The sequence below is a fragment of the Cyanistes caeruleus genome, chromosome 16 (genome assembly GCF_971803275.1).
Source record: "Cyanistes caeruleus chromosome 16, bCyaCae1.hap1.1, whole genome shotgun sequence".
In the NCBI taxonomy this organism is placed as follows: domain Eukaryota; kingdom Metazoa; phylum Chordata; class Aves; order Passeriformes; family Paridae; genus Cyanistes; species Cyanistes caeruleus.
The window spans coordinates 15,698,485-15,722,809 of record NC_141716.1 but is presented as its reverse complement, the minus strand read 5'-3'; the positions used below and the strand labels follow the sequence as shown (position 1 = coordinate 15,722,809).

General features: G+C 51.0%; 1 protein-coding gene and 1 long non-coding RNA gene across 5 annotated transcripts; one reads left to right on the top strand and one right to left on the bottom strand.

The window, feature by feature from the left end:
• The first annotated feature begins 987 nt into the window (after positions 1-987).
• Positions 988-4,499, top strand: LOC111942141 (uncharacterized). Of its 2 annotated transcripts, XR_015277155.1 has the most exons (4): positions 988-1,183; positions 1,389-3,353; positions 4,086-4,157; positions 4,235-4,499. It is a non-coding gene; the product is annotated as an uncharacterized LOC111942141 (long non-coding RNA). The 2 variants fall into 2 exon arrangements; XR_002870429.2 differs by lacking the exon at positions 4,235-4,499 and having other exon boundaries at positions 4,086-4,175.
• Positions 4,500-4,502: 3 nt separating this feature from the next.
• Positions 4,503-18,577, bottom strand: LOC147650294 (uncharacterized). Of its 3 annotated transcripts, XR_015277154.1 has the most exons (10): positions 18,234-18,577; positions 16,495-16,622; positions 15,964-16,131; positions 15,223-15,357; positions 14,801-14,946; positions 11,929-12,088; positions 11,041-11,344; positions 10,300-10,432; positions 9,088-9,357; positions 7,873-8,147 (listed from the first exon to the last, which is right to left on the bottom strand). XR_015277154.1 is itself a non-coding variant. In XM_086853518.1 (9 exons), exons 6-9 carry the CDS (start codon positions 12,046-12,048, stop codon positions 9,327-9,329), a joined length of 588 nt encoding a protein of 195 aa, XP_086709644.1. In that variant the 5' UTR covers positions 12,049-14,345; positions 14,801-14,946; positions 15,223-15,357; positions 15,964-16,131; positions 16,495-16,622; positions 18,234-18,577; the 3' UTR covers positions 4,503-9,326. The 3 variants fall into 3 exon arrangements, 2 of the variants coding, with proteins under 2 accessions (XP_086709644.1, XP_086709643.1); XM_086853518.1 differs by having other exon boundaries at positions 4,503-9,357; positions 11,929-14,345; XM_086853517.1 differs by having other exon boundaries at positions 4,503-9,357.
• Between the last annotated feature and the right edge of the window lie 5,748 nt (positions 18,578-24,325).

Genomic DNA, 24,325 nt, shown 5'->3' with positions numbered 1-24,325 from the left:
ATTTCCTCTTAAGTAGTTATTTCAAAGACACAAAAGGATTCAGGTGGGCTTTTGGAATCGCTGCTGTGGAGGCAGAGGGTATTAAGCAATTGAGAGTCCTTGCCTGGGCTGTCGGAAAATACTTCTGCTGTCAGACTCTTGAAGGCTGAAGAACAATTAGTACTAATTGCCACCTCAACGGTGCATTGCCAGCAGTATCAGACACATTGAGGTTCCGTGATCCCCATCGAAAAGATGATCTGTGAGCTGAAAAGTCAAGGGGTGATCAGCAAGGCCCACTCACCCTTCAACAGCCCTATCTGGTCTATGTGCAAGTCTGACAGAGAATGGAGATTGACTGTGGACTATCGTGCATTGAATGAAGTGACTCCACCTCTGAGCGCTGCTGTGCCGGACATGCTGGAGCTCCAGTACGAGCTGGAGTCCAAGGCAGTGAAGTGGTACGCCACTATTGACATTGCTAATGCATTTTTCTCCATTCCCCTGGCAGCAGAATGCAGGCCTCAGTTTGCCTTCACCTGGAGGGGAGTGCAGTACACCTGGAACCGACTGCCCCAGGGGTGGAAGCACAGCCCCACCATCTGCCATGGACTGATCCAGGCTGCACTGGAAAAGGCTGAATCGGCAGTACATCGATGACATCATTGTGTGGGGGAACACAGCAATGCAAGTATTGGAGACAGGATTAAAAATCATCCAGATTCTCCTGGAAGCAAACTTTGCCATCAAAAAGAGCAAAGTCAAGGGATCTGCCCGAGAGATCCAGTTCCTGGGTGCCACTTTGATGTTGGAGACAAGGACATGAAATAAATGCACCAAAGCTCACGCACAACAGCCAACTTTATCGAGACCTCTTCAGCTTATATAGATCAGAAGGCACGCATGGCCAATCCTCATTGGTTGAGCCAGCTGCCACCCGGACAACCAGCCAATAGCGGCCTGAATCCCCAACGGCCTGGGCCTGCTCTCCAACGGACGTTACTGGTTGAGTTTTATAAGCAAGGGAGTTAGTAATGAACCACATGTCAGCTATAGAGTTGGGATTATTTATAACTGTAGGGCCTCCAGGCCAGCTGTAGGCCACCACACCTGGGAGTAAAGTGGCAAGACAGATAAAGCCAGATACCACTGAGGCAATCAACGAGCTCAAAACAGTGTCTCCACCGACCAACAAGAAGCAAACGTAAGCCTTCCTAGGTGCCATAGGTTTTTGGAGAATGCACATTCCTTGTGTCACAATGCTGTAGCTGCCAGAAAAATTTGGCCGTATCAGACCCTCAAACTCGACCAGCCTAGAAGATAAACAAGTCCTTGGGTATGGTAAGGATAGGCTGGATGCAAACCTACACAGGGGACCTTCAGCTGATCCCTTTTTATCCTAATTGCAGACATATCACTGGCCAGAGATGTGGGCGGTGCAGAGATCTCAACCAATCAACAGTCCAAGCCCAATAATTTTGAACTCCCTATATAAAGAGTTGCCATAATAAACTCTTTGCTGTTTGTCACATCATCATTGGACTTGAGTCATGAATCTGTCTCCAACCCATGACTTCACATAAAAATTCCTGAGTACAGATCGTGAGCCCTCTCTACCTGGTAACCCGCAAGAGGGACGATGTCCACCTTTGCCCAGATCAAGCAGAAGATCGCTCATGCAGTAGCCCTTGTCCAGTCAGGACAGGACCAGAGGTGAGAAATGTGCTTTACTCTGCAGCCAGGAGCCACGGTCTGTCCTGGAACCTTTGGCAGAAAGTGCCTGGTGAGACTTGAGGCCATCCACTGGGATTCTGGAGTCAAACCTACAGAGGGTCTCAAGCCGACTACACTCCCACACAGAAGGAGATCCTGGCAGCCTATGAAGGAGTTCAAGACACCTCAGAGGTGACTGGCACAGATGCACAACGCCTCCTGGCACCCCGACTGCCAGGGCTGGTGTGGATTTTCAAAGGAAAGTTTCCTTCTCCCCACCATGCCAGCAATGCCACATGGAGCAAATGGATTGCCCTCAACACACAACATGCCAGTACTGGAAACCCAAATTGCTCTGGGATCTTGGAGGTAATTATGAATTGGCCTGAAGGTGAAAACTTTGGTCTACCAGAAAAAGAGGAGCACAAACAGGTGTCGCTTGCTGCAGAAGCTCCACCTTACAACCAACTGCCACAAGAAGAAGCATGCTACACTCTTTTTACTGACAGCTCCTGTTGTATTGTAAAGATGAACTGAAAGGGAAAAGCAGCTGTATGGAGCCCAACACGACAGGCTGCAGAAGCTACCAAAGGAGAAGATGGAAATATACAACTTGCTGAACTCAAAGCCATCCAGTTGGCCCTGGACATTGCTGAGCGAGAGAAGTGGCCAGAACTTTCCCTCTACACTGACTCATGGATGGTAGCCAATGCTCTGTGGAGCTGTTTCCTGGCTGGAGAAGTGGAAAAAGGCCAATTGGCAGCATAGGGGAAAACTATTCTGGGCTGCTGACGAATGGCAAGATGTTGCTATTTGGGTAGAGAAGCTACCTGTGAAAGTCTGTCACATCCATGTCCCCAAGAGTCAGGCTAATGAGAAGCACCGAAATAATGAACAGGCGGATCAGGCTGAAAAAATCAAGTTGTTTTGTTCAAGATAGATTTGGATTGGTAACACAAGGGACAGTTATTCCTAGCTTGATGGACCCATGATGCCTCAGGCCATCAGGGCAGAGATGCCACCTATAAGTGGGCATGAGACCGAGGGGTAGATCAAGCCATGGACAGCATCTCTCAGGTTATCCATAATGGTGAGACATGAGCTGCGATCAAGCAAGCTAAGCGGGTGAAGCCCCTGTGGTATGGGGGCCGTGGTCCAAATGTAAGTGGGGAGGCCTGGCAGACTACATCACACTGCCTCAAACCCTCCAAGGCAAGTGCTACATGCTCACAGTGGTAGAAGCCACCGCAGCATGGTTGGAGACCTAGCCTGTGCCTCACACTGCTACCCAGAACACCATCCTGGGCCTTGGAAAGCAGGTCCTGTGGAAGGATGGTACCTGCCACACAATTGAGTCCAACAAAGGCACTCATTTCACGGACAGCCTTATAAACACCTGGGCTAGAGAACATGGCGTCGAGTGGGTGAATCACATTCCCTTCTATGCACCAGCTGCCAGGAAAGTTGAGCGGTGCAATGAACTCTTAAAAACAATATTGAAAGCAATGGGAGGCATGGGATCTTCAAGCAGTGGCAGCTGCATCTAGCAAAAGCTACATGGTTAGTTAACACCAGAAGTTCCACCAATGAAGCTGCCTATTCCTGATCCAAACCCCTGTGCACAGCAGATGGAGACAAGGATCTGGTGGTGCATATGAGAGGTATGCTGGGAAAGATTGTTTGCATTAATTCTGCCTCAATCAAAGACAAACCCATCTGTGGGGTTGCTCAGTGCACCAATTTGCACTTGCTGAGTGATGCAGAAAGATGGAGAAACATGATGTATGTCTCAAGGAGACCGTGTTTTGGGATGAATTGCCCAAGACACTGTGCCTGTAGCCATACCTGCATGTATGTATGTGTACAATTAGGATAATACATGTAGTTATACGGTTTGAAAATCAAAGTTTGATGTGATATGTTGGTATGGGAAAACATTCAGGGTGGCAAATGTTGTGGGTTTGCGGGGTTTGTTTTGGTGGATTTTCTCCTATTTGTTACATGAAAAGGGGGATGTTGATACATGAGGAGGGGGAAGTTGACACCCCTTGGGAAGGGATGATGGGCAATTGAGATACCAAAGAACTGGCCGATGTCCCTCCCATTCCACTGGAAGCTTCCAGGGAGGGAGGGTGGGGTTAGGCACGGGCTTGCTGAGGGAAGAACCATCTGGCTATGCTAGGAGCAGGGCAGTTGGGGCAGTTTCTGGTGCTGGGCCCGGCACTGCTTCAGAATTCTCCTTGCCACCCATGGGTGAGCCTGTTGCTTGCAGCAGCAGCTGGTTGACAGGGACTTTTCAGCACTCGCCATCAGCATGAAGGCCCTCACCATCTGCCTGCGAGCTTCAGGGGAAACTGGACAACCCCACCTGTCCTCTCTCTCTCTCTCTGCAGAGAGGGAGCCCCAGCTGCTGTTCAACTGGAGCCTCACCAGAGCTGCCATCTCCAGGATACTGCAATAGACAGGTGAGAACGTGGGAAAACCAGACCCCCACCTTCTCTCTCCCCCTGAGGCTGCCATTAACCCCTGGGGTGGCTCACAGCTCCCATCGCTGGCCCCCTGAAGCCGCCTGAGCCAACACCACCCCCTGGAACCAGGGCAGAGTCACTGCAGCCACTCTGCCTCGACGTGAGCCAACAGCAGCCTCTGCCAGTTGTGATCATAACTACAGCAAAGGCAGAACTGCTCAGTGGGTGAGAAGAATCCGTGATTAGTTTGGAGGGATGCTGTTGTTTGTTCTCTCTTGTTACCTCTTTCTCTCTCTGTATATTTATATATGTGCTAGTAAAGAAAAAAAACAGGCTTCACTCTTTAGAGTTTTTTAAAGTTATATTAATTATTATAGTTATATTAATATTTAAAAGTTTAATAAGGGGAAGAAAGGGACAAATCTCTAGGGCTGGGGTGGATTTGGCAATCGGCCAAAAACCACACCTTAGCTATGGAAGTTTGACATTTAGGGAAAGCAGTAAGAGCCACCCACGGAAGGGATTTCTTTGAGAGAAGCTGCTGGGAGTTTCTTCTGTGCTTGAGATAGGCCAATAGCTGGCCAGTTCTGAGAACTGACAGCACTTTGCACCACTGAAAAGTAAGTCCACCTCTGTGAATTCCGCCTTTTAAAAACCAAGCTCGGGAACTTCTCTTTCTTTCCAGCCATGAAATGCAGCAGAACTCTGGTGCGGCTGGCCCTGCTCCCCCATGGCCTGTGCGACCTGCCTGGGGGTGGGGGACTGGGTCAAACCCCATCGGCTCCTGGGTGGGGAATGGAGACTGAGGCCCCCCCCCTCCCCAACCCAATGCCTCCCGCAGGCCGGGCAGGTCTCTGCTGCAGCACTGGCTTCTCCCAGGAAGCTCTCTCGGTCCCATTCCAGTGGGGTGGAAAAAGCCCTTCCCAGGGGAGTCCCCCAACCCAGGCGGGGCCAGGCCATGGCTGCTGACACTCACCAACATGCCCCACATCCCCCTCAGCCCCCACAGATGGCCCAGCCGCTGCCAGGCTGAAAGAGGCACCAGCGTGGCTTTAAAATCTGACACCGTAACTACCTCTTGTGGCCTGGGCAAGATTTAACCCTTTCACTACACAGATGAGACCTGCAGACCTGGCTTTTTCCTCCAGGGAGATAAAAGAATAATCGACACATAGAAAGACAACATGAAACATCGGGGTCAGTAAGAGAGGGATTCAAACCTCAGATGGAAGGAGAATGAGGAGATGCTCTAATAAGCTGAAATATTCTTTTGGTAGGGCCGTGGAGATGGACAATTATGTTCTGAAAAAGAACTCCTTTAATTCATGAAAGAGTATTGGGGGGATGAAGTATTCAAGCTGCAGATCTAAGCAGAGGTATCCATTGACGAAGTTAAGCAGATGGTGAAGTAACTGTGATCCCATGAGAGGCTTGAACAGAGAAAGAGAGAGATGAGAGCTGAAGACCGTTTGCCCTCAGGGAGAGAAGAAGAAAACCTCTGTTCCCAAAGATGATCACAGAGACAGATGGAAATAACCTTTGCCTTTGAATAACTCATCCTTAAAATAATACCCCATGAGTTCATGGCCCATGGACACACCTCTAGGAGGGCTGTTCAAATGGAGGGCACACCTCTAGGAGGGCACGATGGCAGAGTTTTTTTTCCCCAGGCAGCTGTCACTCGTATAAATGAAAAGCCACAAGAAAACTCTGTCTTGTGAAGTCTCCATGGCACAAGAGAAAACTGCTCTCCCTACAAAGACTGATGAAAGACTATTGTACAGTTGGTGCTGCTTTAACATCCCAGGCTTTGTCTCTACATTGTCAGTTGGGCAAGGAAAAAAGTTTTTGGGAGGTTTTATTCTGATGCTTCTTATTCTTGTGGTTCTGTTAATAAAGTTTCTTTATTCCTTTTAAGTTTTAGGCCTGTTTTGCCCTTCTCCTAATCCATATCTCACAGCAAGAAATTAGTAAGTACCCTGGTGGTTTTAGCTAGCGCTAAAAGCCACCACATTATTTGGTGCATTGGCCAGGAAACTTAAATTGGTAATCTAAACCACTACATTAGCTTCAGAAAATGTTCCCGATATACTGTTATATTACAGGAGGTCCATGCACATTCATGTGTTTCATGCATTATTCAAACATTCTTGTGAGATTTTTGATGTCTCAAGAACTCTTTTGTTTAGTTTTACACTCCAACTTTTCTGTATGATATCCTGTGGGTTAAGTCCATATATTTTATTTCTTCTCCTGTTTCCACCCTGTTGTTCCACACCCTGATAAAGAGTTCTTCTAAAATTCTTCTCCAGCGCTCTAGTTTATGTCACTGTTATCACTTAGAGAGGTCAGTCAGCAGATGTGGGGGAAACAAGCATGATTGCTTTACACCATTCTTTTAGTTGCATAGGAGCATTTTAACATTTTGTGGTTTGCTAAGGCCTACAATATAATACAGTCATCGCACCACTATTTCTGCAAGCTTTACAGTGCAAAACTAATAGATTGTGTTACACTAACAAGCAGCCAAAAAGAGTTACAAATTGTACCATATCCAAATACTTATGATCCAATACCAACAAGTAAAAGCTAATACAGAAATGCAAAAGCCAATATTACTTGTCATTTTAAACAGAACTGTTATTCCTTTTCCCATATAATTGCCTGGAAGCCCTGTCATTTCAAGTTATAATTTGGAGGAAGGGGGCAATCTTTCCATTCCAGGAAGATTTCCAGCTTTCTTGGCAGACATCTGTCTTTTAAACCAGGACAATCTGCTATCATTAATGGAAAAACTGACCTAGGAGGTAAAGGAACTCACAGAATTGCAGTTTCAGCCTGTAGTTCACCAATTTGAGTTTCCCAGCCAATACACCAAATGATGTGGTGGGTCTAGTGCTGGCTAAAATTACTAGTGAACGTACTTATTTCTTGCTGTGAGATATGGATTAGGAGGAGGGCAAAACAGGCTCAATACTTAAAAGGTATGAAGATGTTGGGGGTTCGGTGTCCTCCTTCTTGTTCCTTCTCAGCTATGGAATTTTTACCCTTTAGTGGCAGGGAAATCTGACTGCTGGTACTTAGTGAGTACTTGAGAAACACAACGAGCTTGGCTGGGCCAGGGGGGAAGAGATGCAGGGAAAAGGGAGGGTGGGGGACAGCTGGGGGCTGGCTGGTTTCTTGGGCTGGAGAGCAAGACACTCTCTCTTGGAGCTGTTGAGGTTTTGGAGAAGAGAATTTGCCATCACCCAGATGAAGCTGCTGCTGCTTCTTCTTCCCTCTTCATCAGTGGGCCTTGTGCCCCCTGTCCTGCTGAGATGTGGCAGTGCCAGCCACTGCTGTGGAGCTGCTGATACACCTCATCCACTGGCCCAGGATCTCAGCTCATCCCTGCTGTTCCAGCTGAGTGTTCCTCAGAGCCCTGCAGGAGCACCGGGACTGCCCGCCCGAGGGGGTTTGTGAAGCAAAGCCTCTCCTCCATCCCTTCCTGCCTTGGCTGAGAAGGTTGTCACAGGGTCCTTGGTTCTGTTTTGTTGTTAATGCTGTAGTTATTGTTGTTGGCCTTGTTGCACATAATAGTAAAGAACTGTTATTCCTATCCCTAGATCTCTGCCTGAGAGACCCTTGATTTCAAAATTATAGTAATTTGGAGGGAGGGGGTTTACATTTTCATTCCAAGGGAGGCTCCTGCCCTCCCTAGCAGACACCTGTCTTCCAAACCAAGACAGAAGAAAACTTTATTAACAAAACTAAAATTATAAAAAGAGTCAGAATAAAACCCTCAGAACAGTTTTCCTCCCCCTGCCAGGCTTCTTTTCCAACAGACAACACAGAGACAACACCTGGGGATTTAAAATCACTTACTAAATCTACAATAGTCTTTCATGAGTTCTTGTAGGGAGAGGAATTTTCTCTTGCCATGCCATGGAGACTTCTCCACAAGAAACAATTCCCTTGGGGCTTTTCATTTTCACAAATAGCAGCTGCCTGGGGAAAAAAAACAAACCTGCAATTGTGAAGTTGCTCCCATTTTCACAGCCTTTCTACAGTTGCAATTATGGGCTATGTCAACTTATGGGCTATTCTTTTAAGGATGAGTTCTTCAAAACCAAAGGTGCTCTTCATTTATCTCTGCAATCATTTTCATCTCTGGGAACAGAGGTCTTCCCTCCCTGGGGGCAAAGGGTCTTCATCACTGTCTCTCTGTGTCTCTCTGTTCAAGCTTCTGATGGGATCACAGCTTTTCAACATCTACACTGCTTCATCAGTGGATGCCTTTGTCACATATACAGTTTGAACACTTTATCCCCCTATACTTTCCCCTGAATTAAAGGGGATATTTTAGTGGATCATAGCCCATCTCCCTGGCCTTACCAAAAGTGCTTTCAGGCTCAATACTAAGGCATCTCCTCATTTACCTTCCATCAGACGCTTGGCTCTTTCTTTCCTGACCCCAGTCTTCAACTTTGTCTTTCTACGTGTCGTCACTCTGTTCTTTTCTCTCAGCCGAGGTGAGAATCTGTTGCTGCTCACATCTCTTGGTACAAAACTCTGCTGGGTTTAGTCCATCGCCCTGCTCACCTGCTCCATTCCCTCCCACACCAAATCCAAATCCCCATGTGTTGCCATGATCTTGTGTGAGCACAGGAGAAGCAGCTCCCCATGCCCAGCATTTGGCCTGCAGCTGATCTGAACAGCAAACTCCAGAGCTGTAGCAGTCATTCTGGGCGTGCCAGGAAACAATTTGCCAGTCAATGGTCTCTGGCTGGGGCCAGGCAGACAGACAAGGCTGCCTGCTGCAGCCTGGGCTGCTTTGGCCAAGCAGGCCTGGACTCACAGGGATATAGAGTCCCACTTCTTTATGGGAAATATCACTGGAATCCTTCATGGACATTGGAGTGGACTGAAGGTCAGAGCCTGTACCCACCTGGATACAGGTCTTTCCCGTCAGGATGTCCACGTGTTTCTTCAGAGAACCTTTGGCAATTTCACTCTTCCTCGGTGAATCACTCAGGACTTGAGTGTTCTGTATCCATTTCTCCAAAGCAGCAGCCCCACGCTCCAAATCTTCCTGCATGCCTTCCCTCTCCACTTCCAATTGCTGAGTGCTTCCCTTATGATTTCTCATCGTAGGTCCATGCACTTCTATCTTCTTTTCCAGATCTCTCATCTTCCCCTCATACAATTCCCGTTCATGCTGCCAAAACAAGGAGAAGAAGACTCACTCATTGCCTCCCTTGGTTTGCTTCTCATACCAGATCTGGACTCCTGCTGCAGGGGCAGGCACGTGCTGCCCCCTCTCTCTCTGCCTCTCGGGCTGCTGCAGACCTTGGCTGGGTCCCCCCCTTGACGCTGCCTCTTTCCCAGCTCACTCAGCCCATCCCAGCTTCCTTTCTGCCCGTCCCCGACCTCTGGCAGCTCCACTCCCGTGTTCCTTTGGGCACGAGCTGCCAGAACTGCAGCCAGGATTTCAAGTCAATGCTAAGCAGGATTTAGGCAGTGCCATGAGGATGTGCTCTCCATCAGGAAGGAAGAGCTAACACCCTCAGCATTTCATTCCAAGGCCTTGGGGCAACAGGAGTGGTTTTCTAACACTCCTGTGTAGAGTTTCCATGGCAGCATCCCCGAGAGCCCCACCGCCCTCTCTTGCAGCACCAATGGCCAGATCAGTCATTCCCTGCTGCCACTCAGGACGAGTTCTCCCCTTGCAGGCACACGTCCTGATCTGCATCAGCACCTGGCTTTCCTCTCTTCTCTCCCCACTGCCTGCTCTCACACGGCCAAGGCCAAACACCTTTCAATTAACAGCAACCTAGGTCTTCTCATCCCTCCTGCCAGCTCCAGATATTTAGAAATCTGAACATGGATTTGGACGCAAGGAATTGCCCAAACCATGCAATGTCAATGGAGACAGTGTGGACATGGAGAACTAAAGCTTCCAGGGCACAGAACTCCAGCATGGAGGAAAATCAGCAGCCTCAGTGCTAACTGGCTTTGACATGGCTACAACAACATTTCCTCCGTGTTCAGAAGAATGCAATTAGGAAAGTTAAACTGGAAAAAGGTGCTCCTTAGAACTGGTAACACAAGGTGCAAACATAGCTAGGAAATGGCCCTTTGTGGCATCTGCCATTCTCACCAGCACATCCTGCCTTTCCTTCTCCTGGCTCTCCAGTTTCCTCTGCAGTGATGCCACCTCTGACGAACAGTCACAGCCTCTTCCTTCAAGGCAGTTTCTAGAGAGGTCTTCTGCTGTTCTGCCCTCCATATTGCTGCAGGAGGGAAGGGGAAAGAGAAGGGAGAAAGCAAAGCAAACTGATGGACACCCTGCAGAGACAACAGCACTGTCTTCTCTGCCTGCCGTGGTTTGCCAGGCCTTAAGCCCACAAGAGCTTCCAAAAGTGAGAGAAATGAAGGAAACTTCCAGGCAGAGAAAAAAGTAGGAATGGCAGGGGCAAGGTTCAGAGGAATAGCAAAGTGTGTTTGCTCTTGGCCTTGTGCAGAGTGAACAATCCAAGAGAGACAAAGCAGCTGGGATGCCTGTGCAGCCCTGCTCCAGAGAGGCCAATAGCCTGGAGGCTCTGGCAGGGCCTGAAATTTGGGGGAATTGAGCTGAGGCATCCAGCTTCAGCTGCTTAGCACAGACACAGCACCTGAAAGGCACCAGCTGTGTATGGGATCAGCCACAGCAGAGCCAGTTGGCACCGCCAGCCACAGCATCATCCTTGAGATAAACTTTGACTGGCGCCTGGATGGATAAGTCTCGTGCTGGTTGTTTTTCCTGTCTGCCATCTCTGGGCAAAGGCCTTTACCTCTGCATGGGATCAGAGATCCCCGCTGGTGGAACAGGATGGGGCAATGGATGGGAGAGAAGTTGTACCTTGCTGAGTTTCCTCCAACAGTGTCTGCAGCTCCTGATTGCAGGCCTTGATTTGGTTGTTGTCAGCCTGAGCCATCCTCAGCTCCATCTCCATGGCCTCACAGTGTGTGGCCATGGCCTCTGCTCTTTCCTCAGAGCTCTGGAGCCTCAGACGCAGCTCAGACATCTCAACCTGCAGCACATGCACAGTGTCCCTCAAGCTCTGTTCTCCTGCTTGGGACTTTTCCAGCTCCTGCAGCAGCTCCTTCTCTCGAGTGTCCTGCTGAGCTGCCTTCTCTGTCACTGCATCCTGCAGGGCCTGGATCTGGAAGATGGATGCAGAGAGCCTCAGGGACTGGGCTGCTCCTGAGGCAGCAGAGCGGGCAGTAGGGAGGAGAGCATTGAAGGAGAAATGACTTCAGGTAGAAATACACCAGAAACAGAAGGTGCAGAACCAGGAATCCAGTAGAGACAAAGGTAGAGAAAACAGGGGAAGGGAGGCAAGGGGCATCCTTGAGGCTGCAGCTCTGAACACGGGCTGAACTGGCTGTGGTGGAAGTGCCCTGCCCAGCCTGCCATAGCCATGTCTGTGTCCCCACATTGCTCAGTGCCTGGCACAGGCACCAATCCTGTCAGGGACAAGCACTGCTAACAGAGGGACAGAGAAGCTCCAGAGGAGTGTGCTGCTGCTTCTGCTCCCAGATTTCCTGCTGGGACCCAGGAGAGAATGGGGGAAAACTTTGGCAGCAGACACCAGATCCAGCCTTGGCCTGAGGGTGCAGCAGCAGCAGCAGGCCTGGGAAGAACACGGCGGCAGTGGATGCTGCTGGGAGGGGAAAGAGGTTGGGACTAGCATGCCAAAGGTGGTGTTGTGTGTCCCTGGAGAAGAGGATGGAGTGCACAGCTTACCTGGGTGTTGAGCTGCTTCAGATGTCCTGCACGGCTTGAAGAGACCAGTTCGGCCTGCTGAAGAGCAGAATGAAACTGAGACAGCTCATTGTTCAGCGCCAGGTTCCTTTGTTCCAGCATTCTGAGATCCGTGCTCTTTTCCTCCAGAGACAGAATCAGCCTAGAAAGGAAGCATGCAACTCATTACTAATGGTATCACATTTTATAAACTCCTAGGACTTGCACCACCTCAGAGAAAACAGCTCTGTCCGATGAGGTTTGTCTAAACAACTTGGCTGTTTGTTCCCCCCTGCAGTCACAGCCCAGCATGTGCCCACTCTGCTTTTGTTCCTGAAAGAACAGGGAGTTGCTGCCTTCATGGCCTACCTTCTATTTGAGCTGGGAAATTGAATTCAAACCTAACAAAGTCCTGCAATGAAGACATTAGGGGAGAGGAAGAATTTTCTTCTGACTAACCAGGCTCCAAGGGGAAGAGGTTTGGTCAACATGGAAGAGACATTTCCTTCCCCCATCTTGTATGTCCAGGTGGGAGGAGCAGCACCCTACAGCCAGGGGACGTCTGGGAAGTTCCCTGAGATTTACCAGCACCCATCCTACTTTCAGCTGGAGGAACAAAGGCCCAAGGCAGAAGTGGCAACAGAGGCTTGGAGCTCAAGCTGATGGAAGATGCAGAAACCTCCAGGCAAGCAAGAGTGCTCTGCCTTTCCTTTGTCTTCTTCTTGGAAGAAAAATCCTGTGGCACTGAAGACTGGCTTGACTTGATCAGCTGGAGGAGCCCCCCTAACCTTGCTCTGGTTTCTTGCATTCTTTGCACAGTCAGTAACACCTGTGAGTGTGGAGGGTGGCAGGGACCCTGCTTGAGCCCCTCCAGGCACCGGGGCGGGGGGGGGGGTGTGTGTGTGTGTGTGTGTGTGCATTTTATCAGGAGCAATGCACCAGAGATATCATGAATAAAATCTCTCAAGAAATCCAGCCCAGTTAAAATACTGTGTTTAGTTACATACAGTTAATGTTCTTATCCCGTTTGTAAACCTTGTACCCCTTGTTTACTCCGATGGTTATTAGTAATGTTAATTACTTACCAGGTTCTGAAGTGTTTGAAAGGTTCTTATGAGACATTCCTGTACCTTTCCCTTCCTTCCCTGCTACTACTGTAACAGAGCTGCTCCCATGGGGGCTAAATTAAACTAACAAAAGCAACCCATTAGAAAGGTATGCCACAGAAGGAGACAACTCCCATGGTTGCTGTGCCACACTAGAACAAAGAAACTCCCAGGAAGCTGTGCAACCAAGTAATACGCAAACTAAGGCATGCAAGACACCAAAACAATGAGCTAACAGAGGAATAAAAGGACAAGGAAACATATTCTAGCAAGCTAAGATCATCTCCCTGCATCACCTAAGCCTGCTTAGAAACCATCTTCCTGCATCACCATGACCTATGAGGACTGGAAAGGACTAACACCCCTAGACAATGAGCCAGAACAACAGGCCTTCTGGCTATTCTCATGAGGATGGAAGCCCCAGCTCTGCAGTGTGTGCTGCAAAGCAGAATTGTGCCTCCTCCTTGGAGCTGCCAGTGTGGGAACGGCCATGGTGCAAACAAGCCCTCGGGCCCCCCACCCCAAGAGCTGAATCCTAATTAAATGCATCAAACAGGAGTCTTGTCTCCTGGCCAATTTCTTTCAAGAAACATTCTTGTTTCTTGGGTGCCTCCCAGGGCAATCTGGGCTTGATCAGCACTCAGGGCCTTAAGAAGGTTCTGCCCAGCAAAGGCATCAGATGCCAGGCTGATCAGATCCCAAAGGCTTCAAGTTACAGCAGCCAAGGTGGAGCTGATGGATGTATGCAGCTCCTTACACTGCAGCTCCAGCACTGTTAACACACCCACCTAACCTAACAGCACAACACTCCCTAGAGGGAAAGAGCTACCCCAAAAGCCTTTGTCTTCAGAAAAACTCCAAGTGAAGGCTTAAAATATTAGAGAATGAACACAACATACAGATAATGAGATGTGTCTTCATGGAGAGTTCAGAATTTGCCCCTTAGGAAATGCTGCCAGAGCCCCAGGTAGGTGCAAAGATGGCAAAGAGGGAATGCATTCACCACATTGCAGAGTCCCACAGGCTTTCATTTACCTGTCTCTTTCCCTCTCTAGGACATTCACGGAAGCCTGCAATTCAAAATTTTCCAGTGCCACTTCTTTGCATTCACTCCATTCCCTCTCCAGTTTCTGCAGCTTCACTTGGAGCTCCTTCTTATGTTCTGCCTCCTCCAGCCTCTTCTGGATGTGTTCAGCCTCCAATTGCTTCTGCCTTGACTGTGCCTGGGCCTCGCTCACATCTTGCTGGGCTCTCTGGACTGTGCTTTCCAGGAACTCTCAAGGAGGCTGCCAGCTGAGATGTCAACTCTTCCACCTCCAGTCAAACAGACCAAAGCAGTCAGAGGCGACAGCCACAGCCTGCCACTGTCAGCCACAGTAGAGGCACTTAGGAATGAGAAAGGAAAACTTTCCCTTTCTCCCTGTCCTGGGACTGGCAGATTCCCAATAGAGACGGACAACTTAAGGTTAAATCTCTAAGTGGCCCACCTGAAAAAGCACCTCCCAAACCAAGGCTAGCAAGAAGAGGCCAGCAGGAGTCCATTGCTGATGGTTGCTGGCCAACAACCCAGAGGACTGGCCTAGCTGTCCAGGGGGCAGCAGCTGAGATTCAGCAGAGCACTGAGTGTCCTTCAGAGCAGCTGCCATGGAGCCCCCAGAGCATGAGGCAGCCCCAGGGATCACCCCATCAGCTGCTGCTCTGCCATGGAAAAGCAAGAAGGCCACAGAGTCTTCCCTGGGTGACTGCAGTGCCATTGCTGTTTCACTCACCTGCTTTTGTAGAGCATCCCTCTGTTCAAGGAAGACATTCATCTCCTCTCTCTGATGCCCTGAAGTTCTTCCTTGTGCCTCCTCTGCACTGCCAGCATTTCATTGTGAGCTTCCTGCAGCTCAGCTTGCAGCTTTGCCTTGATGGTCTGGCAACAAAATGCAGAGTGACTTCCTGGGACCTGCCCTCAGGCTCAGATTTTTGCACTTGCTGTCTCCAAACCCCATTCCTTCAGCCACTTCTTGTGGCTTCTCGACCCAGCTCTGCTTGCACTGCAAGCCCTCCTTCCTGGGCCTGAGCTCTGGGGCTTACCAGGCTCTGTGCTCCCACAGCCTGAGGCAGCCCTTGCCCCCTCACTCCCAGGAGCTGCCTTTTGTGCCCTTGTCCCTGCCCTGCACTCCATTCCCTGCCTACTCAGACTTACCTGTCCCTTCTCTTGCTGCTCTTTCACCTCCTGCCTGAGCTGCTGGACCTGCTGGCACGCTTGGCTGAGCTGTCCCCGAGTTTGGAGCAGTGTCTCTGTTAAAGCCCTCTTCTCATTCTGCTCTTCCTGCAGCACCTGCACAGAAGCAAAGAGCAGAGGGTTTCACACTTGCCTGCAACATCTGTGTGGCAAGAGGCAAAGACGGATGGGCTCATGCGCCCTCAGAGCACTTGGCTGCTGCTCCCCTGGGCCACTGTCTGCCCCGGGGAGCCACAGCTGCCCAGGAAGTGACTTAAAACACAGCCCAGAAGACATCTCTGGGTTCCTCTTCAGAAATACTCCAGATGAGTCGTTAAAAAGATTTTTCTCATCCTTGTCAGCATTCCTGCTTCACACTCCCTGTGCCCACAAAAGTCCTACAATCTCACTTTGGCACTGAACACCTACCAGCACACACCAAAAGGGGAGTGGTAAGAGAACAGTGAAGAAACTCTGAGGTATGCCTTAGAAAAACAGAACACAAGAGCAGCAAAAAAATCTCAACTTAAAGCTGATGTTTCTGCCTGGCTTCCTGTGAGAGGGCTCATTCCTGGTCCCAAAGACAGACCTGTTCAATTTTCACCTGCCCAAATTCAATGGAGAGGACATGGAGGACATGCTCCACACAGCCCCCATAGCCTGCTATCTCCACAGCTCCAGCCTTGCAAAAAATCACACCAGTTCTCCCTTCAGAACCATTACCTGTCGCTTGGCTTTTTCAAATCTAGTTTGTTCATCTTGTTAGACCTGCAGGGTGGCAACTTTCTGCCTCAGCTCAAGCAGCACCTTCTCGTGTTCCCGCTCTCTCTTTGCCTTCTCTTCTTGCCATTGTTCCAGCACCTCAGCACGGTGCCTTTCACGTTCACTTGCCTGAGGAGGGGAGGAGAAATTTGCAAGATGAAGTCCCAGCAAGCTCCTTGCTGAAAAATGTGAAGCTTCATCCATCCCACAAACCCCAGCCTGGAAAGACAACAGCACTGGCTTTCTGCACTCCAGAAACCATGTCCTGAGAGCTCCCTCTGCTTCCAGCTCTCGTTGCAGGAATTTCACTTGTCCTGCAAACATCACCAACAGCAGGAGTCAGAGTCTTTACTGACTTTACTGACCTCAGGCCCTTTCAGTGCCTCCAGCCCCACCACTCCTCAGAAGCCCTGTGGACAGAGGTGGCTTTACAGGGTGCTTAGCTTCTCTCGGCAGGGGCGGCACCACAAACAAAGCACACGAGGTCCTCACCTTCTACCACTGCCTTGGCCTGTGTGACTCTGAGCACTTGAGCCTCCAGATGGTTCCTGCTCATCTCCAGCTGAGGTATCTGCTGCTGAGCAGCAGACAGGCTGGATTCCAGGCTCTCCTTTGCTGACCTACAAGTTGCAAATACAGAGAGACATGAGCTTGTATCTCTAGTTTGGACCAGACCTCTATACAGTAATGGATCATCTTGATCCGGTCTAGGCCCTTGGTGGCCTCTTGTGCATCCCAGCAATTTAACATTTGCCCTAGTGGGGTTATCAGGGGGAATGGTTCTGGTGGCCTCTTCATTCCCCTTGGGACCTACTCTCTTACTTAAACACTGTCCCATTGCTCCTCCTATCTCTGGACCTTCACTTAAAAAAAAACTTACGGTGCCTTTACCTGAATAAAACTGGAACTGACAGACAACACAACTTCTAACCAACTTAAAATTGGCTCTTACTTAAATCAAACTTTATAAAGGTGCTCCTACTCAAACTAAAAATTTCTAATGACGGACAACTGACCTTTCAAACCTCAACAAAAACTCACACTTTAGGAACTCACTCTCTCCTTTCACACTAGGGAATACACTCAATCTTCTCACACAGAAATCCACACCCTTTCTTACACTCGGCCGGCCTTCCACTCACACTTTGAATTTTCTGGGGCTTGCAGTCTCCGCTTGCCCCGGGGGTTAGGTCCCAGCGGGGCTTGCAGGTTCCGCTTGCCCCTCCCTACACCCCAATCACGTTCCCCTCACGCCTCGCCTCCCTGACCCCCTTGCCAGCGAAGACTATGAGCACTCCTGGGTCGACGTCGAGGGGACCCTAGCACTAGACACTCCTGGGACCTTCCCCCGTCCCTGTCTCAGTGCCGTCCACAAGATTTGGTCAGCAGGGCTCACCCCGGAACCCCCTGCCCCTCCGCTCCCCGACTATCCCCCTTCCCCAGTGAGAATAGCTTCTGCGCAAGGGCTGACTGTAAGTGAGTGGTGGGAGAATTCCCCCTTGCCTCCTAGCCGCTCCGCCCACCAGGGAATGGCTTCGGCTAAGGGATGCGTGAGTGTATTACTCTAGCTGCCTCGCCCGCCCACACAGACTACCTGCCCCTGTGCTCTCCGGCAGCAGGTTAACAACCTCCCTTCTCAGGAACCCCCTGAGCCGAGACCGAGCCGCGACAACTAGAGCCTTTCAGCACGTCCTGTGTCACAGACCCTGGGAAGCGAGGGCCCTTCGCTGGCCACCTGGTGCCGGTAGGGCCTGGGGACCCCCAATTCCAATTCCCCGGTCAGGTCGTCTTGAGTACCCAAGCGGGGGGGGGGGGGGGGGGTGTGTTCACTCACACCGAACCTAGGCACCCCCACACACCACCCCGGGAGTTACCTAGATTGCCTGTGTCTGACTCTCACTCACCCTAAGCCTTCCACACGCCCGGAGCAGCCTAGGCCGTTTAGCCCTTTTCAGTAGAGGGGCCTACCCCTATGTGCGCCACTCACTCTCTTAGGTACCCTCTGCGCACTCAGAGGGGGGGGGGCTTTTATCCCCAGGAGACACCTCACTCGTTTCTCTGGGCCCAAGTGAGCCTCTTTCGCTTCCTGCCGTTCCCGGCCGGCCCCCTCGCGGGAGTCCGGAACCGCGGTACTGGGCAGTCCGCACTCGCCCCGGGGGTCTGAGCTGCCAGCCCCCGTCTCACTCACACATCCACTCACTCGCCTCCTACTCCCGCCACCGGTGGCTTACCCAATCCGGCGCTCTTCTGCGATGTCGATCCCAGGCTGTTCTTCTGGGTCCGGTATAGCCAGCTGTCCCCCGGAGGCCCAATAGGGTGGGCGGCTGTCCCGTCCCTGGTCCTCTTCAGGGCGTGGCTATCCCACACGAGCCCCCAAGCTGTGATAAAAGGGCCAGGAGACCAGCTCCTTTTTAAAAGGCCTTTATTAAGCAGCACAGATCTGGGGTGGAGGCCCGAGGGGTCATGCACACCGCCACTGCTCCCACTGGACACCGCAGAAAAGGAGGATCCGTGCAGCTCTGTCACTAGGGCAGAGCTGGGCCTTCCTTCCTCACGGGAGTCCCCAGGAAGACTCGTTCTTTTGGGCTCGTAGTCTAGGCTGTCATCCCAGTCGAGTCTCCTCGAGGTTATGTCGGCCTCTGGAAAGAAGTCAGGGGACTCCTCTGGGTCTTCCTTGTTAGATGGTGCTGGTTCTATTCCTTCCCTTTTGCGTGGCTCATTGTTTTGGGGTTTTTTCCAGTCTGGGTGCGTCCCATAAGTCTCTGGTCTCTCTCATTTGCATAAAAGTCCGTATGTCATCTTCCTCCTCAGGATGGTACAGCAACTCGGGAAAGAGATACAGTGTTGCCATGTGGGAGTCTAGGAGCAGTGGGGGCAGTGCCTGGCTGAACACAGAACAAGAAACACAGGGTACAGCAACTTGGGAGAGGGGGCAGGGCCTGGCTGAACAATGAACAAAAATATGGGGTACAGCAATTTGCGACAGGGGTACAAGGGTAAGTAAACCTGGGACACGGGTACAAGGTAAATAAGGAGTTTACAAACAGCAACTGTAACATATTATTCTTAACATTCCTGACCTACAACACTGGGGAGCTGTGCCCGGACAGGATGGGCTGACGAGCGAAGTCTCAGCCTCTGCTCACAGCCCTTCTGTCATCAGCACTTGCAAGCTGCTCTGCAGGGGGACAGGACAGACTCTTGCTCTGGCTGACTCCTGACATTTTAATACTCTTGAAAATGGACATAAAGTTACATCATCTTCCAGACACCATGTATTTAAGAGACTTCAGAACTACTTTGCATGATACAGTAAAATCTCATGGTCATGGCAGCACTTGTAAAAGATCCCAACACCCTTTTGTCTGAACAATAACTACTTGAATTCAGAGACTGCTGTTTAAACTCATGCAAGGTCAAGGAGTAGGCTTGCCACCTTTATTTTAGTGTTGTTGGCTAAACAGGCAGTAGCCCAATTGGCTTGTCCTTCTTTACAGAGTGAGAGGGACCGTGCAAAGGGACCTCGGTGGGTTTGGCAGGTGGATGCCCATCAACAATTAGCAAGAATCCCCAGAGGTCGTTGAGGATTCCAAAGGGCTTTCCCTGCTGCTCTCTAACCACCTCTAGCACCTGGCCCACACTTCTCAAGAGCAGGCTTGGAAGCAGAAAGCCTCAAGACTTTCAGCAGGAGCCTCTGGCTTCACCCACAATGGCAGCAAGCAACAAGGGAAAACATACAGGACTTCCCCTTCTAGAACAAAACACTCCCAATGTCCCCAGGTAAGAGCCTGGAATGCTCAAGATGGGGCTTCAGTTCTGAAGATCAGGATCTTGTCAAGCTACTTGGTAAGGAACGAGGGATGTTCAGTGAACCAGGGATGCTCACAAAAAGGAACCAAACGCAAGAGAAACTTCAGGTTTCACTCAACCTCTGCATGCTTTAACTACTACTCAATTCAGGGCTGGGTGGCTTGCTTTTGACTTCCCACAGGAATGTGCTTGGCAGCACAAACAGGAGCCCAAGGCTCATGAGAGCTTTATTGGCTTTAGATGTCAGAAAAATAACCTTCACATTGTGGCATATTTCTCTTTTTTTGGAGACCTTTCCATTTTCTTTCCATGGAATGTAAAAACATCTGAAAGGCTCTGCTCCCTGCCTTTACCTGGTCTCAGCCAGCTGCTTGCAGAGCTCTTGTCGGTGCCGTTCCATGTTATCCATTCCTCCCTTAAGGGCAGCCTTCTCCTGGCCCAGCAGCTCCTTCTCTCTGCGCACCTGGGCCAGTGCGTGCCCTTGGCCAGAGGATTGCTGGCGCAGCTGCTCCAGAGCCCTGCTCGATGACTCTTGCTCCTTGGAAACCTGGAAACAGGACAAGGTACAGCTTGAGCCCTTCCTCAGGAGCCCTGTGCAGAGCCAGCCAGTGCCACCTCGCAGGCAGCCAGAGGACAAGGAGCACCTGTGCTCTGGCCTCAAAGGTTCACAGCATCTGCCCTATGCAGCTCTGATACCCTGGGCTGCAAAAGCCTCTGCCACTGTTACCTTGGAGCTGCTGTGTCAGGCCCTGCTGCCTTGCCTGGGACCTGACAGCTCCTTGCCAACAAACATCCCTACTCCAAACGTGATGTTGTCACCCAAAAACACTGCATCTTCCTCAAGTGACACTTGGCAAACAAAATTTCTCTCAGGATCTATTTCAGCACTGGACATTTTCAGGAAGGTTGGGGAAAGCAATTTTGCTCCCTGAAGCAAGGGAAAATACACAGGACTTCCTCTTCTAGAACAAAACCCCCATCAAAGTGTCACCTCTCCACATGTTCAGAGCAGCTCTCTGCAACGAGGGGATGCTTGGCAGGGAAATGGCTCTTGTGGTGAGCAGACATTTAGTGACTGATGGAAGTCTGGCTGATGCGGCCAATGCAGATGTCTTGGTGCAGCAATTCACACCAACAATACCACTGACTTGTCTTACACAGAGAAGGTGTCTAATGGCCCTTGCTGCTAGTCAAGCCAGATGACCAAACCGTGTTTTTGAGCTCTTTTCTTCAAAAGCAAAATCTCTGCTGTGTATTTGCCAAACCTACCACATACCCCAGAACGGAGACTGTCTGAGAGGGACCATCAGAAACAAACCCTTCTCTTGCAGCTATCCTGTAACGCCCAATCCAAACCTATGCTGGCACAGCTTGGAGCAGTTTCCTCGTGTCCTGTCCCTTACTCCCTGGGAGCAGAGCCCAACCCTCAGCTGCTGCACCTTCCTGTCACAGGAAGCTGTAGAGAGCAAGAAGGTGCCCCCTGAGCCTCCTTTTCCCCAGGCTGAGCCCACCCAGCTCCCTCAGCTGCTCCTTGTCAAACCTGTGCTCCAGACCCTTCCCCAGCTCCATTCCCTGTTTTAGAGGCTCTGTGGCTGCTCACAGCAACAAATTTTGCAGAAGCACGCAACACTTTGCTGACAAACACCCATATCCCTGGCTAAAAAATGCGTGTGCCATCTTGAGGCAGCTGTCCACAGCAGTGTCCCTGTCTTCTTCTGCCAGAAACAGCATCTGGGCTGATCTGGCTGGCACAACTCCCACTCCCACAGGTGCTGCCTAGCAATGAGGTGTCCAGAGCCATGGTGACATCATCCCTCCTTTGCTCCAGCAGATCCCTCTGAAGCTGCAATTCCTCCAGTGTCTGCCTCTTGACTTCCAGCTTGCTCTGCAATGAGGGGTCTTCTCCCTCCAGTGCAGCCTCCACTGTACAAGAAGGGCCAAGACAAGTATTCAAGGGAAAGCCAGTCTCATTTCCAAAACCAACCTCCATCCTGTCCTGCTGCTGGGCCTTTTCCACCTGGGGTGACGTTTCCTTCTGCTGCTCGGTGTTCCTTTGACGCAGCCACAAGGCTCCTGGCTCTGGGATTCCCATGCATTGCTGCAGCTTTTCCCTGGACTTCTCAACATTTTTGCAGCAACTGCAGAGACAAGGCTCAGTCAGAAGAACAAAGAGGCCTCAAGAGTCACCAATCCCATTTCCAGCACTCCAGGCTGGAGCAGGGGGCAGTGGGCTAAGGAAGACCTTGCTCTTTCCCTCCCAAGGAAATCCTCCAGAGGCAAAGGGAAAGGAAGGCAGGATTTTGCCTTCCTTCAGTGAGAAGCAGTGGCTGGGCAGGGGCACGCAAAGAACAGAATTCAGGGAAGCGGTATGGTGAGAAGAAGGAGTCTTCTATTCCAACATGGCTGTGCATCTCCCACACAGCCTTAGGAGTCACAGTAGAGCATGAAAAACCATGACAGGACGATGCTCAAGAGCCACACATGGTAGGGCAGGTGATTTCTTCACCCAGGAACCTCTGAACTCCCAGACCTGGAAGCAGATTGCATCTGGAATGCAAGAGGAGGAGGAGGAGGAGGAAATGCTCACCCTCTGATTTCTTCTGTCAGATCCTCCATCTGCTGATAGCGGCTTGTGACCGTTTGGGTTTCCTCGTCCATTTGACCAATACGTTCCTGCAAGGGCCCACAATTCCCTGAGACTTCCCGAAGCAATGCAAAGGGATCCTGTTTATCCGTGGATGTCAGAGATGAGAGGATGCTGCCAGGATTGTCAGTGCAGACGATGGAATGGGCCATGCTGTCACCGTCGTCTGTCAGTGCCTGAAAGCCCACATCCAGCTGTTAGTCAGGCATTCTCTTCCTATTCCAAAGGACCACTGAGATGCGTCTTCTGATCCCACAAGAACCAGTGTCCATTCAGTTTCAAAATCCCAGCCAGCTCAGCACAGTTTACTCACCTCAGGGGCTCGGGAGGATTGTCCCTGGTGAGAAAGACCTCGAGCTCCCTGGAAGAGCACAGGGAAGAGCACACTCAGACTGCATGCCTGCCCAGTCGCATCTAAGTGCTTCCCAGCCTGTCCCAGAGCGCAGCAATTCCAGCTGAGCTCTTCCTCCCCTCCTTGGGAATATTTTCAGCCCACTAGTTTGACAGCAGCACAAACAAACATGCTGGAATGTGTCTCATCATTTCTAAGGACACCAAAACGGGAGTTGCCCAGAGACCCTTCCAACCTGGCCTTGAACACTCCCAGGTATCCAGTGACAGCCACAGCTTCCCTGGGCATCCTATGCCAGGGCGCCAGGTCCCCAGCACCCTGACAGGGCAGAATTCCCTGCAAATATCCCATCCATCCCTGCCCTGTCTCAGTGGGAAGCCATTTTCCCTCGTCCTGTCCTTGCAGGCCCCTGCCTTAAGTCGCTGTCCAGCTCTCTTGCAGGCCCTTCCTTCATGCATTGATAGGGCCTCTAAGATCACCCTGGAACCTTCTCCCACCTGGACAACCCCAACTCTTGCCTCCTTTGCCCTTGGCACAGGTGCTCCAGCCCTTGGAGCATCTTCCTGTTATCCCCATGGCCTCCCCTAGGCCACTGGGGATCATCTCAGAAATGTCTGAGAGAAACCCCGGTTTGTCTCTGGGAAGCACTGAGGCTGCACTGTAAATTAGGCTGAGGGGAAGGCGATGACCCTTGTTTGTGCCCATGGCCCCTCCGGTTGGACAAGGATGGAGGAGGAGATGTGGCTGTGCTCTGGGATGGCCAGGTGCCCCCCATTCCCTCTCAGGCCTGTCCCCACAGCAAGCACCAAAGCTGCTGGAGCTCTGGAACAGCAACTGTTAAACCCTTGCTATTCCCAGAGGGAAGCCTTCCCTGAGGCACAGCCCAGGCCCACCCAGGCCCCTGCAGGGCTTGGCACAAGGAGAGCAGTGGCCTTCTCACTCACCCGTCGCGTGTCCATCCGCTCCTTGGCACGAGCACTGTCCAAAGTGCAGTGTCCAACGGCCCTTGGCCTTCGCAGGGTTTAACCCCACTGTTCAAAGGCCCTCGGACTTCGCAGGGTTTAACCCTTAATGTTCAAACACCCTTGGCCTTCGCAGGGTTTAACCCTTAATGTTCAAACACCGTTGGCCTTCGCAGGGTTTAACTCTCAGTGCCTAAAAGGACTTGGCATTTGCAAAGTCTAAACCTCAGTGTCCAATGGAGTTTGCTTTTGCAGGGTCCAAACCCCAGTATCTAAAGGTTCTTGGCCTTTGCTGGGTCAATAGCAATCAAACACGATCAAAGTGCTGTTGGCCGTTGCAAGGTCCAAGCCCCAATGGTCACAAGCTGTTGACAGCTCAATGGTCCAAACCCAAATAGCCAAGAGCTGTTGATTGTTTCCAGAGTGCAACCCCCAACATTTCATGGACTGTTGACGGTTGCCACGGTCTGAGTCCCAACATTGCAGGGACTGTTGGAGAGGCCCTCCCCGGCTCTCGCCTCATCCCTGATCCCTGCTGGCCCTGGCACCAGCCCT